General features: G+C 43.4%; 2 protein-coding genes across 2 annotated transcripts; one reads left to right on the plus strand and one right to left on the minus strand.

The window, feature by feature from the left end:
• Positions 1-982: 982 nt before the first annotated feature.
• N7482_010025 (GMC family oxidoreductase) lies at positions 983-2,983 on the minus strand (the record flags this gene model as incomplete). The annotated part of the gene is made up of 3 exons (XM_056692149.1): positions 983-1,446; positions 1,510-2,802; positions 2,863-2,983. 3 exons carry the CDS (start codon positions 2,981-2,983, stop codon positions 983-985), a joined length of 1,878 nt encoding a protein of 625 aa, XP_056539855.1.
• A 6,996-nt stretch (positions 2,984-9,979) lies between these two features.
• On the plus strand, positions 9,980-11,206 carry N7482_010026 (uncharacterized protein; the record flags this gene model as incomplete). The annotated part of the gene is made up of 6 exons (XM_056692150.1): positions 9,980-10,269; positions 10,323-10,542; positions 10,598-10,659; positions 10,714-10,822; positions 10,885-11,023; positions 11,097-11,206. The coding sequence occupies 6 exons, from the start codon at positions 9,980-9,982 to the stop codon at positions 11,204-11,206; spliced, it is 930 nt and encodes a 309-aa protein (XP_056539856.1).
• Between the last annotated feature and the right edge of the window lie 2,979 nt (positions 11,207-14,185).

The raw sequence follows: 14,185 nt of genomic DNA on the forward strand, positions 1-14,185 counted from the left end.
TTGCTAGTGGTTCGGAGCCACGGAAGGTCTAGGCTAACCTTTGGTACAGTTTCACTCACCGGGAGATTTCGGACGCCGCACAAATAGGGCGGCAAACTCGCGCTGTCGACGCATTGATGTTCCTCCACCCATAACGCCACCCATAAGTTCACAAATATCAGATTGTGCCAGTACGCCTCGTCTGTTTTCTCGACCAACTTCTCGCGCACAGCATTATACTTGCATCTGACGGATTCTCAATTGACTATTGAAAAGCGATTTTGTTCATTCATCTATCTACACCCATACAGCCTATTACCGAGTGCCGACGACTAGGAGAGCGGGCTCGCCTGTCATACAAAGTGATCGCCACTACTATTTCTTGAACCTTGCAGGTATGGCAGCAGGTGTTCTCATCCTGTGTGAAAGTAGCGTCGTTTCATTTCTGTCTCAGGATAATATTCGAGCTTTCGATTTATATTGTAACTCCTTGAGAAAAGACTCCCAGTAAGTCCATTATGGCAAGCCCAATCGACCGCCATATATGATATGCCAATAAATTGTTAGTATGGCCTTGTAATGGCTATGCAAGAACTTTCACTTTATGCTTAGGCCTCTTATGGTCAAAGAACTTACAACTATTAAAAAAAAGGGATTTGAAATAAGCCTCACAAATGTCGAAAAGGTCGGAAACTGTACCCGGGCCCGTGAGCGATCCACGAAACACTCGTCACATACCTTACCTTTCACTGTATGACAAGATAGCAGTCCCATGGGTCTGTCCTTTTTTTAGTTTTATTTTAAATTTTCCAAGTGTGATAGTTAGGGTATTGATCCATGATCCCAAGAAGTGGAAAAAATCAAAATCAGACTTTGATCATTCCCAGCTAATGAAGTACAAACTATCGAAGACGGCAAAGGTTGACTATATTTTCCAAGATTCATCCACAGGTTGAATAAGGTGACGAAGGATCCGATGGTGTCCTGATGAATAAGTCTATTTTCATAGGTTTGCACATATCTGTGCGCCTCTTCCTCGGCTTTGCTTGATCATGTCACTTAGCTTAAACGCCATCGCACCAATAGGCGCAGTCGGATGTCCGCTGATCTGCTCAGGGAAGACACTTGCATCCATAATTCGGAGTCCTCTAATACCATGTACCCGACATTGCAAGTCGACTACACTCGACGCTGGCGTAGGGCCCATGCGCGCCGAACCAACTGGGTGGTAAAGAGTGAAAGCCTTCTCCTTCATGAACCGGATGAGATCCTCATCTGAGATGCACTCGATGTTGCCACTCGAGAAAGGCCACCAAGAAGAGATAAACTCGTCATTGACTGGAACGGCCTCAAAGAAATTTTGGAAAGCTGGACTTCGCATTATTTTAAGACAAACACGCAGACCCGTCAAAAGAACATTTCTGTCATTGTCACCTTCATCAGACAGGTATTTCGGATCGATGATTGCTAAACAAAATCGTTTCAGTTAGCTTGGTATCCGCTCGAAATTCCGAAGTTCATGCTACTCACGTGGGTCAAACGCGTCCTTACTGCGAAGTGTAATCGTACCCCGGCTGTGTGGACGAAGGCCAATAGGGACAAGGCTGAAGACACTGCTACCATCAATTGGCCTCTCTTCGCCGTGATTAACGAAAGCTAATGGAGCTCCAATGATTTCTAAATCTGGGGCATCCCGACCAGATGTATTATCTTTTGGCAGGCAGCTTGTGGACCCAAGATTCTCGTAATCAGTTGATCTGATAAACGCAGCTGCCTCTCCGACATTGCTGGTCAGAGGGCCGCTTCCAAAAAGCAGCCACTGGAGAAGAGCTGGCATTGCTTTGATGTTGCTTGAGAGATAGTCCAGCGTTTTACCCGCCTTCGCCTTGCAGATTACCGGAGTCGTACAGAGGTGATCTTTCATGTTTTCTCCCACCGCAGGATTCTCGACGAGGACTGGAATTCCATGACGTTTGAGTTCGCCGACTGGACCAATACCGCTCAGCAACAATAGCTGAGGGGTATTAACAGCTCCACCCGCAAGAATGACCTCTTCTCGTGCATGTACCTGAAAGCGATCGCCGCCTTGTTTGGTCTGAAACTCGACACCGATTGCCCTAGGGCTGTCGGTAGTGATGCGGTCAAAAAGTACACGCGTGGCGTGGGCATGACATGCAACATGGAGATTAGGCCGTTTCATGACGTCTATTGAGAGGTACGCCGTGGCGAATGAAGAGCGCTGACCCTTAGGATCAATAAATGTTTGGAACCGAGTGACGCCTAGCGAACCGGCCGGGGTATTGACATCGGCGACTGGAGGAATACCCGCTTCTTGACATGCAGGTACGAATCCTTTATCGACAATCTCGGATAGCCATGCATAACCAGTGTGCCATTCTCCCAAAGACCCTCGCTTTTGAATATCAATTGCAGGGCGTGACGAGTTAGGGGTGAACTTCTCCATGCGTTTCAGGTATGGCAAAATATCATGATAGCCCCAACCCTCACATCCATGAATAGAAACCCACTCATCGAAATCAGACGGGGAGCAATGGTGGTACATCATGGCGTTAAGAGAAGTGCAGCCCCCAAGGACACGTCCACGAGGCCAGTACAGCTGTCGTGCCGCTAAGCCAGGCTGCTCCTCCGTGTAGTAATCCCAGTCATGTTCTGTATGGAACAACTTCGGAAACATGAGAGGAACTTTGGCCTCCAAGATTTTTGTGTTGTCACCACCGGCCTCTAGCAAAAGGACGGAGATGTTCTTGTCTTCAGAAAGCTTACTGGCAAGGACGCAGCCGGCCGCACCAGCACCAACAATGACTGTTGAAGAGGTAATACATTAACAACAGGGATCAGGGTGTTGAAGTCTAGGACACATACCATAATCATAACCACGAAGGACGCGTTGGGCTGTAGAATATGTGATCGGTGGTCCTGTTCGAAGCTGTGGCGTGGCATATTCAAGTGGGTCATGCAATGGATTTGGTCGTCGTCGAGCCATGATGATGTGATGGACATTCTCGATTCATCGCGGACCAACGTCTTCGCTTTATAGCTTCAGCATCGGAACCACATATGCTGTCGACAAACTGTGACCTCGACTTACTGCATGTTCTATGCATGTCTTCCCCGCCTTCTGCCGTTCCCAAGGCTGGTCGGATTTCTGCACACATGTAATTGGTCAATTTACACATCGACCCCACATCCTAACCCTGACACTAGGGGGTGCGAGTCGCACACGCCGCACCCCACTAATTACCAGGCGCAAACATAACCTTTTCGCATCGAGGATCGCACTAGATTAAAGGCAGGGGTTTCAACTAAACCTTCTCCTTAGCACACCAGCAAAAGTTATTCTATTAGCCAACTCAATAGCGTCTACCCCTCTTTGCTCCAACTCCGGTCAGACCATTCCATATTTTCGAAGGAGTATTCGCCGCGTCATGATGATGACAATAATGATAATAATAATGGTATTCTCTATACCTGAAACAGCCTAGCTATAGTTTCTATGGAGATCAACGGAGTTATTGGTAGGTCTTAATGTTGATAGCCCAAAATGACAAAAACGCAGATATGACTCAACAATATACCAGACAAACACAATGCATTGTTGGCAGATTGTATTTGAGTCAAAAAGCCCCAAGGTCAAAATTTGCAATTTAAGGTCTTTACCCAATGTCTTTTTATTCAAACATCTAGGTCAGACAAATGCCAGGATTCTCTGAAAAGACATTGGTGTTATCGTTCGTGCCTAAGGCTCAAGAGCGAGTCAAATTTGTTCTTTAGCGCATATATCCTATTGAAAAGATTGACACAAATCTGGAATTGAAGCCCAATTCTGAAGGTCCATTCAAAGGTAGACTAGGAAACTTCGTTTTCAATATGATGAGCGTAAGATGTTAGACTGCTAGAGAGTTTTCCCCTAGTAATAGGTCTTCTTTGTAAGCTACAAATTTATGATCTACCAATGATGATTATGAGGAGTTTGAAGAGCAGATGATGTTGAGCCTCTAACTAGAGGTATTGGTTTCTCTAGTTGAAAGTTTATCTTTGCAAGAATATGCTTATTATCAAGTGGTTTAAGCCTAGTATATGCAAGACACTACGTACGGGTTTTAGATTAAATACTTCTGCTAGAGTAGGTATTACACTTGCCAAGTTGTTAAATAGAAGAGCATATTTAACAAAGATATCAAATCTAAGAAAGGAAAAGAAGAGAAAGAGATAACTCTGGTTTACTCTACACGCTACTGGAACCTTCTATATTATGCGATCGTTACGATAGGTAGATATAAGGACATAAGTCTTCCTTATCTACATCATTATTACTAGCTATTATCCTATTTCTAATTAACCTCCCGTGCACATGTTTAAACAGAGCAAAAACACTAAAATCAAGTGGTTAGGGGAGGTTAGAGACATGTGTAGGTATTTAGAGACAGATGATTGCATTTTTCTTACAATAGATCGTCAAACTATCTAATTCAAATGCTACTGTAGCTCGCAACAAAGCGTAGCTATACTATACCTATCATAGGGTTTCTGGAATAGGGCTTAAACACCTTTTCCAACCAAAAAAGGCCAATCATATCTGATATCTGTGCACATTGTTTTGCTGCAATAGACCAATATGTGGAAAGTGTACATTCTTAATACCAAACACTTATCAAACACTCATTTTGAAAATAATCACTGGAGGTATATTCATCCCTTTGAATTTACAAATTCAATAATTGTACCCTATCCACGGGTTCCTTATATAACTATATGAGGCCTCCAACTGTATTTCAAAGCAGGAATAACCTTGGGGATTAAGCGGAGCCCCATTTTTCATCGTTTCAGATACTATCCTCACGTATACTACGTCCCAATAGCTATATGTAAAGTATTGAAACTATGGTATTATAACTCCCGAACCCTCCTACTTCGCCCGTTGCTATGTAATCGTACCATCGTACCTTTTACGCATCCTCGGGTAGCGCTTGATAAAACTATAAGCATAACTGATGCCTATCTCTGCAGTTGGATTCTACTTATAAAGTATTAGCCGTACTATTCCGCTTAGGAACCCTAGATGAATAGGCAAACCACGTTTAGCTACCTTACGTAGTCACTTGAAAATCAAGTTTTCTTGATTAGTGAACTTCTTGATGAAGATGATGATGAGTAAAGATCATGCCCTATTAACTTGATGCAGCCTGATTAGTGTCGTATGGATATGCAGGCGCTTTCTCCGGCGGAAGCAAGAGCATTCTGAATCCTAGTCCACGCACATCAAGCAGTAGATTCATAAAAAAACAGTGTTTTGCCATATTACAGTAAATCCCCTGAACCCTATAGGAAACGGTAACCATACGCCCTCGTAGCCCTCTGTTATCCCGCGATTTGGCCACCTACATCTCTAGTATCTCCTTCCCTGCCATTCTTGCACAACGTCCTTCCCGCTATGGGCCACCATGTCAAGAAACGCGTACCTATACGTACTCTCCTACTTTAGCCACCACTCTGCCACGGAAACCGCTCTGAAAAAGATCTATCGAATAGGATGGCAATATCGTACTCAGTATTATTGATATTCAAAATGACTTTATTGATCGTCAACGCACGATCTTAACGCCTTACTCTTTGCCTTTCACTACCCTACAGCGCCGCCCTGATAGGTAGTATATTTCTAGTAATATTCGCTATTGAAGAAGATTTGTAGTATCCTGAACATTCAATGCTAATTTACTGCACAAGGTCTAGCGCCTAGGCCATTCAATAACTATCCGAGATATACTAACGTAATACACAAGCGAATGGCGCATATAAGAGCGGCGCTTCCCAATACACCATAGTAAACGCGGTAATTTTGGCCAATATAACAATCACAAGTTAGTTTGATTTAATTGCTGCCATGCAACTGTTGATATGCGTAGTACTGTAATTGAAATCAAATGATGTAAATGTAATTCAGGAAATTCTTTCGTGGCTTGACCGAGAATATAGATCGATAGCTGATGAATATATATATTTAAACCACCAAACCCTACAATCTTTGCCCGAACGCTGTGGATAAGCTATATATTATCAAAATAGTACTTGGACTTGATAGGATCTTCTAATAAGTTATCTTTGTTGAAATATCGCGTTATAAAATATTGCATTCACTATGGTCCTTCGTGGTGCGCAGCCGCTTGCGCCATCTACTTGAACAATCCCTCCTACTACTTTAAACCCTTTATTATCGTGATTAATCACGATATCATTAGAAGAACGAAGCCCATGTAGTATAGGACCTAAGACCTATTTTATGTTTCTTGGTCGCGAATTAGTTCTTTTCCGACTATTTGAATAGCTATAAACCATTTTCAAGCGACAGCTATTAAAATTAGCTAGCTAAATAATTGGTAGATTCCTAGTAGTAATCCATGAAGGGTCACTCTTATTAACTAGTTAATAGAACTAGTTACTAAGCAGTTCGCACTTTTCAAAAACACTGTGCGGACAGGGCATATATACTACACTAAACCTAACAAGGTAGTAAGGGGAAAATGGGTTGAGGGATATTTTCGATTATTGGTCTTATAATGACGTTTTGGCGGTGCTCCGGTGTACGCGGGTATTCGGCATACACGGTATGTGTTATAGCCCTATTCCTTCGGTCTGAATCTGTCAAGATTCGGTGATTGTGTGAATGGTCAGTAGATTGAATCAATTGCATTACTTTAATTTTTCGCTATCGAAATTTTACCTAATCGACAGGCCTTCACAATCACTATAGTTACCCGTTACACTCAGCCTACTAGCAGGGCGCTACTATGTTGTAGGATATATGGAGAGGCTGGCATAAGATTAATACAGGAGACTACTACTCCGACTGCCGCCCTTCCCTACTCCAACCCCTTCCCTACTCCAACCCCGCTGCCTGATTTTCTGGCTATCGTACATAGATAGGTTTAGCCTACCTAGCTGCTGCCTTTTCTGCTGCAATTCGCCCCCTGATTTCGAAGGTGTCTGTTTCCGTATTGAATTCCAGTTTCCTAGTACAACTACAGGTTTTTAGTCCACCCAAAAAGCTCTCTCTCTCTTCAACGAAACCAACTGCATATATCCTCACCTAGTATCCAATTTATTCTGATTATTCAGCACCTGTCTAACCACGCTGACTACTGTATAGGACCCCGCGAATTGACTATGCCTCCACGCCCTTTGTGCCCTCCATAAAGACACTAGTATAGTTAGTATTAGACATCATTTTTGGCTTAGTAACTAACCTGATTCAGTGCCATTGGTGCTTCTTGGCTCAGCGGAGAGAAGCCAAATTGGTAATGCTATATCGATGGGCAGTGAGAGTGTATAGATAGTGAGAGAGTTGCGGAAGTTGTAAGATGAAAGCAGTAGAGAAAGCGGTGTGGTACCCAGGTAGGCTAAACCTACCCAGGTACGATAGAAAATCAGGCAGGGGTCGGAGTAGTAATCCCCCTGATATATCCAGCAAAAAAGTCTTGGCAATAAGGGAAATATTTTCAAAATTTTGCATTACCACCGTATAGAACCTTATCTGTGAGGTTAGAACGGCGCCTCTGAGTATTTGTGTCGGGACTGTTTCTTTTAATGTCACACAAACAGCTAAGTACGGAGCTTGGTCATGTGACGACCAGCGCCTTTGGTCTAGTTCAGAGCTTGATCACGTTGGCCAGTGCTCCTTCTTAGTTTAGCTCGGGGCTTGGTCAGCGACCACCCCTCTTTCTTTAAATGGCTCGGATTCAGTAGATTTGAATGGATTATCATCATCTACCCCATCAGTTCTTCCAGATGTTACTAAGAAGTCCTATCTTAGCATTCAATTTATGGCTATTAGGACATGGTTTTAAGCGCGACTTTTGTCCATTAAGCCAGGCATAAAGTGTTAAGCAGCCTTTGACTTAATCTGCCCTCTCTAAAAAGTTTGTTTCCAAGAGGCATTTCCGAAAGCGGTGGTAATGGAAACACGTGGTTAGAAGCTAGAAACACGTGGTTAGAAAAGCAACAAATGGGGGATAGAGGAAAAGCTTAATGCACGGCCTTTAGTCGCACAAATTTTTGGGGCATAATACCACTAGACTAAAAATGCTCCATGGGCTACATTCTTAGTCTATATGGTCATTTATTATTTCGACACCTTGTTTCCCACTTGGCAGTGGATTAGGATACAGTATGTTATTAAGGTTCAGGTAGCTTTTCTTAAAGAGTGGTTAGAATTAACTCTTTGTTAGCATGGTTAGTAACGTAATTCCCAGCCGAGCGAGCCACCCAGCCGACCAAGGCACCTAAAACACTATACTAAATGCGACATTTCCAACATCATATTTCAACGCTGAAGGGTAATTATATATACTTGAGGTATCTTGGTTTTTAGGATATTATACTAGGTATTTCTATAAGGTCGAGACATAATTTAGGGCGTGACAATATAAATTTATCTATTTATATCGCTCGGTCGGAGCGTATATTTAGTAATATATACAAAAAAATATTTTCTGAATATTTTAACTATCCTTTTAACTATTTCTAGTACTAGGAAGTCATACTATACTAAAATCAAGCAACATCGTCTCCTTGTTGCTAATATATTGTGACCTGAAAAAATCATATTTAGTGTTTTGGGGTAGCTCGGTCGGCCGGGTGGCTCTCGGCTAGGAATTACGTTATATTAAAAGGGGCGCCTAAAGTTCTGTCAGCCCATGTATCCACGTGGGATTTTGTAAGGGATCCCATTGGCTAGTGGGGCCCGTTCTTCCATGATGTTAATTTAGCTCCCAAGCTTCTCTCCGTACATACCATAGTGATCGGAAGCACCTCGTGTGTGGCGGAACCAAGGTTACTGGTCAATGAAGACGTCAGATACTTAGCTCTTGCTAGTGAAAAGGCTTAATAACTGAAATGTCTTACTTTGTTAACAAAGTTAGAATATAGAGGGACATCGCTACCCTATTCAAATTGTCAAACAAACAGCTCGAATCCGATCGCCTCCTTTCTTCAAGGTTCGTGTTAAGTGGTAACATACCATCCATCTAAACAAAATATCTGAGATATCCAATTCTAACCTCTCCCAGTAACTTGCTATTCACTATTCTGTGTTAGCTGGAGATGGACATATGAAACTGCTTACAGATTAGAGTGCTAAGTAATGATTCCTTAAAGCATAGTCGCGTTCCCCAACTTTAAAGTATGATTTCAGGGCTGGGTATTTTGTCTCATTAATTTAAACCTTGAAAAAAGGAGGAAAAAATATCTAATTTATCTAATTATAAGCTTTTCTAATATAAAATATCCACTTTCCTTTGCTAGTTAGAGACGAACCCCAAGGAGTTGGCACTACATTCTAGCTCTACTATTAATCAACCTAAAATTTCAGGGAGATCCGTATAGTGAGAACGACCTGCTATAAGAGATGAATCTATTCCTTACTCTAATTCGTAGGAAGCTTTATAGGTCTATCCCTAGCTAGTATAAGCAAGTGAATAACCGAGTAGTTAGATTGTTAGGAAAGCTTATATCAGCAGCGTGAGCGGTAACTTACCGCTAGCAGGTGATAGGTCCCACAGGAGATCATATTTCCCACATTTGGTATGTAAATCTGGATTACCCATGAACTCATAGCCGCCGAAATCGGTGGTACAGGGATCAGGGCGCTGTACGGGCTATGGGAAACCTCTTCACAGCCCCCCTGTTTTCTTCCAATCGAGTAGACTTTTTATCCTTATTTTGAGTTCGCTTAATATTTTTCGTTATGGATGCTTACTAGACCATACACTTTAGCTTGCCACGATAGCTTATGGTGAGACATCCCGGATATCCTTTTACGGTCAGATGGTAGTTAACCCGATCAAGACGAACCCTAAAAGAGGGATGTGAGCAGATTTCGAGCCATCGAATAATATAAATAGGGAAGCAACGTCCCTCCATCTTCCAGCTTCATTGACACAGCAAGACACTTCGGTTAACAGGGACCACACCTAGCTATCTCAAAATGTCTTTCTCAATCCGACTGCAAGTCTCAATCCTCATCTTGGCATTGTATCCACTTGGAATACAAGCTGCATCGGTACCTAAACTGAAACAAGTCTCTGTCCTTGACTTGCTCGGTAACAGTACCAAGATCATCGAGTCTGGCAATGTGACACAAAAGCACTCGCTGCCCGAGATAGACGAGTCAAACTTCCATGTTACAGATGGGATAAAGTTCTACAATTACCCAGGGGGAATCGACGTCCCATCTGAATTCTGGGAGGAGCGCAGCATCGTCAAAAATGACACAGGGTGAGCTTCATTACTACTGGTCAGCTTAATTTCACTGACACATGGTAATATAGTTCTGACCTCGAAGCTCGCTATTACACTCCACAATGCCTTGAAGCATGCTCATGCAGTTCCGAATGGACCACAAGCTATTCATGGGAAACTGTGAGTTACAGTACTGTGGCAGGCAATCTTCATAAAATCTCGGACCCACTGTGTCCCCCTGGAAGTATTTCAAACTCCTACACCTTATCGTACTCGTACCAGCTCTCAGTCCAAGCCGGCCCAGACTTGGTAAGTCAAAGTGCCTAAGAAGGTTTGTCAAGGAAAAGAACTAACGGGAATGCAGAAAATTCCTATCAAGTACCTTGACAAGTTTGGCCTTCGAGCAGGCTTTTCCTACACATGGGGGTACGTACGAATCGTCTTGTCAGATTGATCGGTCTAGCTAATTGATCCCAACAGCCATGCTCAGACAACTGCTTATACAGTATCTTGGACTGATTCCACCCATCTGCATCCTTTTATCGAAACCTTCCGGCCCAACGTTTTTATTGCATCCGGAATTGCTCGAGTAAGTTCCTTTCCTACCGCCTTCTATTCTCAAGACATACAGGCTAATCTACTACGGCAAAGATGATCAAATCAGACCTCCGCTACGGCAGCGGCAAAGTCTGTAGCACAAGTGCGCCGAGTCATATCAATGTTCATCTTCCATTAGTCTACGGCAGCAATGACGACTGTCAATCTTCGGGCAGCACATGTGGCGCTAGTGGTATGTTCATCTGCACTCTTTTCTCTCTGGCAACAGAGAGAGGAAGCAACATACACTAAGATGACAATTTTAGGAAACTATGACTCTTGCTTCTTCGTTGGAAATTACGCGAAGGCGCTCTGCCCCAATCGAAACCTAGGCCCAACACCTTACGATCGTGAATGTCCCAGCTACCTCTATTAGTCCTTGAATCCACTATGTGGGCGAGGTCGGTGATTTCAACTGAAGTCTGCCCTACATTCCTCGGATCACATGATCCTAATTTACATTGCATAGCTTCAACTTCTGCGGAGATTAAATATTTACGCAGTTTAATTTATTTGATTTAACAGAACTGCCTACAACTTTTCAATGCAAATATGCTACCCCGCGTACGAATGAAGATACTCCATTAACCTGATACCATCTAACTAGTGTGGTATGGCTATGCAGGCGTTTCCATTGGTGGAAGCAAGAGCATTCAGAAAGGACAGCACACGCACAGAAAACAGTAAGTATGTAAGAAAATAACGTTTTGCTGTTAAATCCCCCAAACCCGTCAGAGGAAAGTAACCAAACACAAAAGGACCGCCGGAGACAGCGCAAAGACGATGTGAAATACGACCGCCAAACCCTAGTTCAACCTGAAACGTGCTGCGACGACTACAACTAAATACGCTGGACCAACCGGTCCAATCCGTCCAATCTAGATAGACACGACTACCTTGCGTGGCCATGGAACACCAATCGAGAGAATCAAGCAGCTAAAATGCTGCCTGAGATAGAAGATGTCGACACAACGGGGGAGAGGGCAACTGAGAGTGGAATGAGGGAAGAAAGCAGTGGAATATGATTTGTCAGTGGATGAAGGGATAACTTACCACTAGCAACTGATTGGTTGCTGATGGGCCCACATTCGTTTAGTATTTCCTATGTAATCAGGGAACCGAGCTGTAATGCAGCCATTGTCACAGCTGAGTACCGGAGACATCAGACACATCGAATAGCGGTGTATCTGAGTGTGTGCTTTTAACAGCGCTTCTCCGCCCATCTTTCTACTGAATCAATCAATGTTATTCATCTATATTGGTTCCGCTTGATATCATTCGTCGTCTTCGCATACTAGGCTATACAGTATCAGCGTGCGCTGATATGATTGTAGCGGGCGTATGGTTACGGTATTGGGCTGGTGTTCGGCTGCATTTTCTTGGCAAAACGCCGCTTTCCTTCATATTTAATATTTACTTCGTTTCAGTGGGTGTTTGGTTAGCTCTTGCTTCTGTCAGAGGAAGGGCCTGTATGGCCACTGCGCACTAGCTAGTCTGCATTAGGTTAACAGACTCATCATCATCATCATCATGAAATAGACACTTGCAAAAAGCAGTCCTGGCTGACCTGGATCCTGAGCTCCGCAATAGGCTTGAATCCCTGAAATAGTGATTAGACACACTAATTTTGGGTGGCTTTCCCAGTTTATTCCTTTCGCGCTTCAGAGCGCCATTCCAAAATTACTTTCCTAATTGAAACATTCTAGGTCGTATACGGAGTACTAGATAGCTAGGGCGTATATTATCCCACTAACCCCTGAGATAAAACTATAAATTAATAGCCGTAGCCAATAAGGGTTAGGGTTTAAAAATCAGGATGAAAAGATTTATGGATTGAAGAGGGGAACCGAGGGTGGAAGGCGGTATTACAGTAAGCACAGCCCGTGCAGACGTGCCGATGCCCATACGACCGATCCTCGGCGATGCGAACACACTTGCTCATGAGTAATCCAAATTTCTATATCCAGATATAAGAGATACGGTATCCAATGAGCTATCACTTGCTAGCGGTAAGTTACCAACCCATATTTCGACAGCAGGCTTCTTCTCCAAGGTGGGAGTGGTTTCTTCTTCTTGGAGGGGATATGCAGCATAAAATGGATATGATATTAAGATATCTCGGAAATCCAACGTGTGATCGACGCTCAAGGTAGGAAAACTAAAGCCATAGGAAGAAATCAACACTATCAAAAAATGAGGTGCGTCGCGGAGAGCTTAGTTATTAGGATGATTTAGCAATGGTCATTTAGAGAGGTGTCGTAATGGAACCATATTATTACGGCCCCCCTGCACTAGTCGACGCCCCGCCCAGAGTGTACACTACCCCCTCATCATTATTGTGACCTGGCTGGTTGAATATTGGGGTTTTCGACTTGGTCAACGCAGACGCGAAAACACGTGCTCGACTAGTAAGTGGGACCAGCATCGGCATAACTGGTGGTCACGGCACTCGCCGATCCTATTGTCGGGCGCACATTCAGGTCTAAGCCGAAATATTCCGAAAGCCCCATCCATATTTTGTGCGGACCCATCAAGGTTTGGCCGGTTTCTCTTTGGATTCATGTTGAGTTTTCAAACATGAGCTATAGATGCCAGTCGAGGGCCGCGGTTACTCCACTGGAGGGGCCAGTTTGGGACTTCCAAGCTGCTTAATATGAAACGAAAAAAGGAAGAATTCTCTCTTCACAGTCAATACGGCCGTACTGGCACATGCCGGGAAAATACTTCTACCAAGACAGCCATCAGCGAATATACGCTTGTAGTTAGATCTAGCACCGGAATGCCTCCACATGAGAAAGAGCTGACCCACTGTTGATTGGAAGTAGCTTTACTTCCCATTGACTTTCGGAGGGATGGTCTCATCCGACATATATTACCGAAAAGCTTAGCTATTGAAAACCAGCCGTAAGTTTAGATTTAAGCCTGCTGGTGATAAAGGAGTCTCAGCGTAGTGAGTAGGCGGAGCTATGGTTAGTTGTGCAACTAAGCATAGCTGAGTCCAAATGATCGGCAGACCACAAGGTTTACTTCGTGTTCAACCCACTTCAGCCCCAACTTAGCTGCCTCGAGGCGTACGTCCCTTATTCCCAACCGTTTTGTTGTCCAGTCTCCACTATTAGACCACTTTGCTTTTTCCAAATTATGAGATCAACAACGGGCGGGTTCCAGCTGAGTGGTACTCAGGAAAGGTTCAAGGGTACTTAGAAGAACTATGACTGATCGCAAAGTCCGGTTCAGCTCTTATATATAATTTAATATATTTATATCTATTTTAAACAATACTAATTAATGGTTTAACTGCAATTATTTAAACCCCTACAAGTCTAAATCACACTATATCTTAATCTATTATATT

Source organism: Penicillium canariense, assembly GCF_028826845.1.
Source record: "Penicillium canariense strain IBT 26290 chromosome Unknown utg000007l_segment0_segment0, whole genome shotgun sequence".
Lineage (NCBI taxonomy): Eukaryota > Fungi > Ascomycota > Eurotiomycetes > Eurotiales > Aspergillaceae > Penicillium > Penicillium canariense.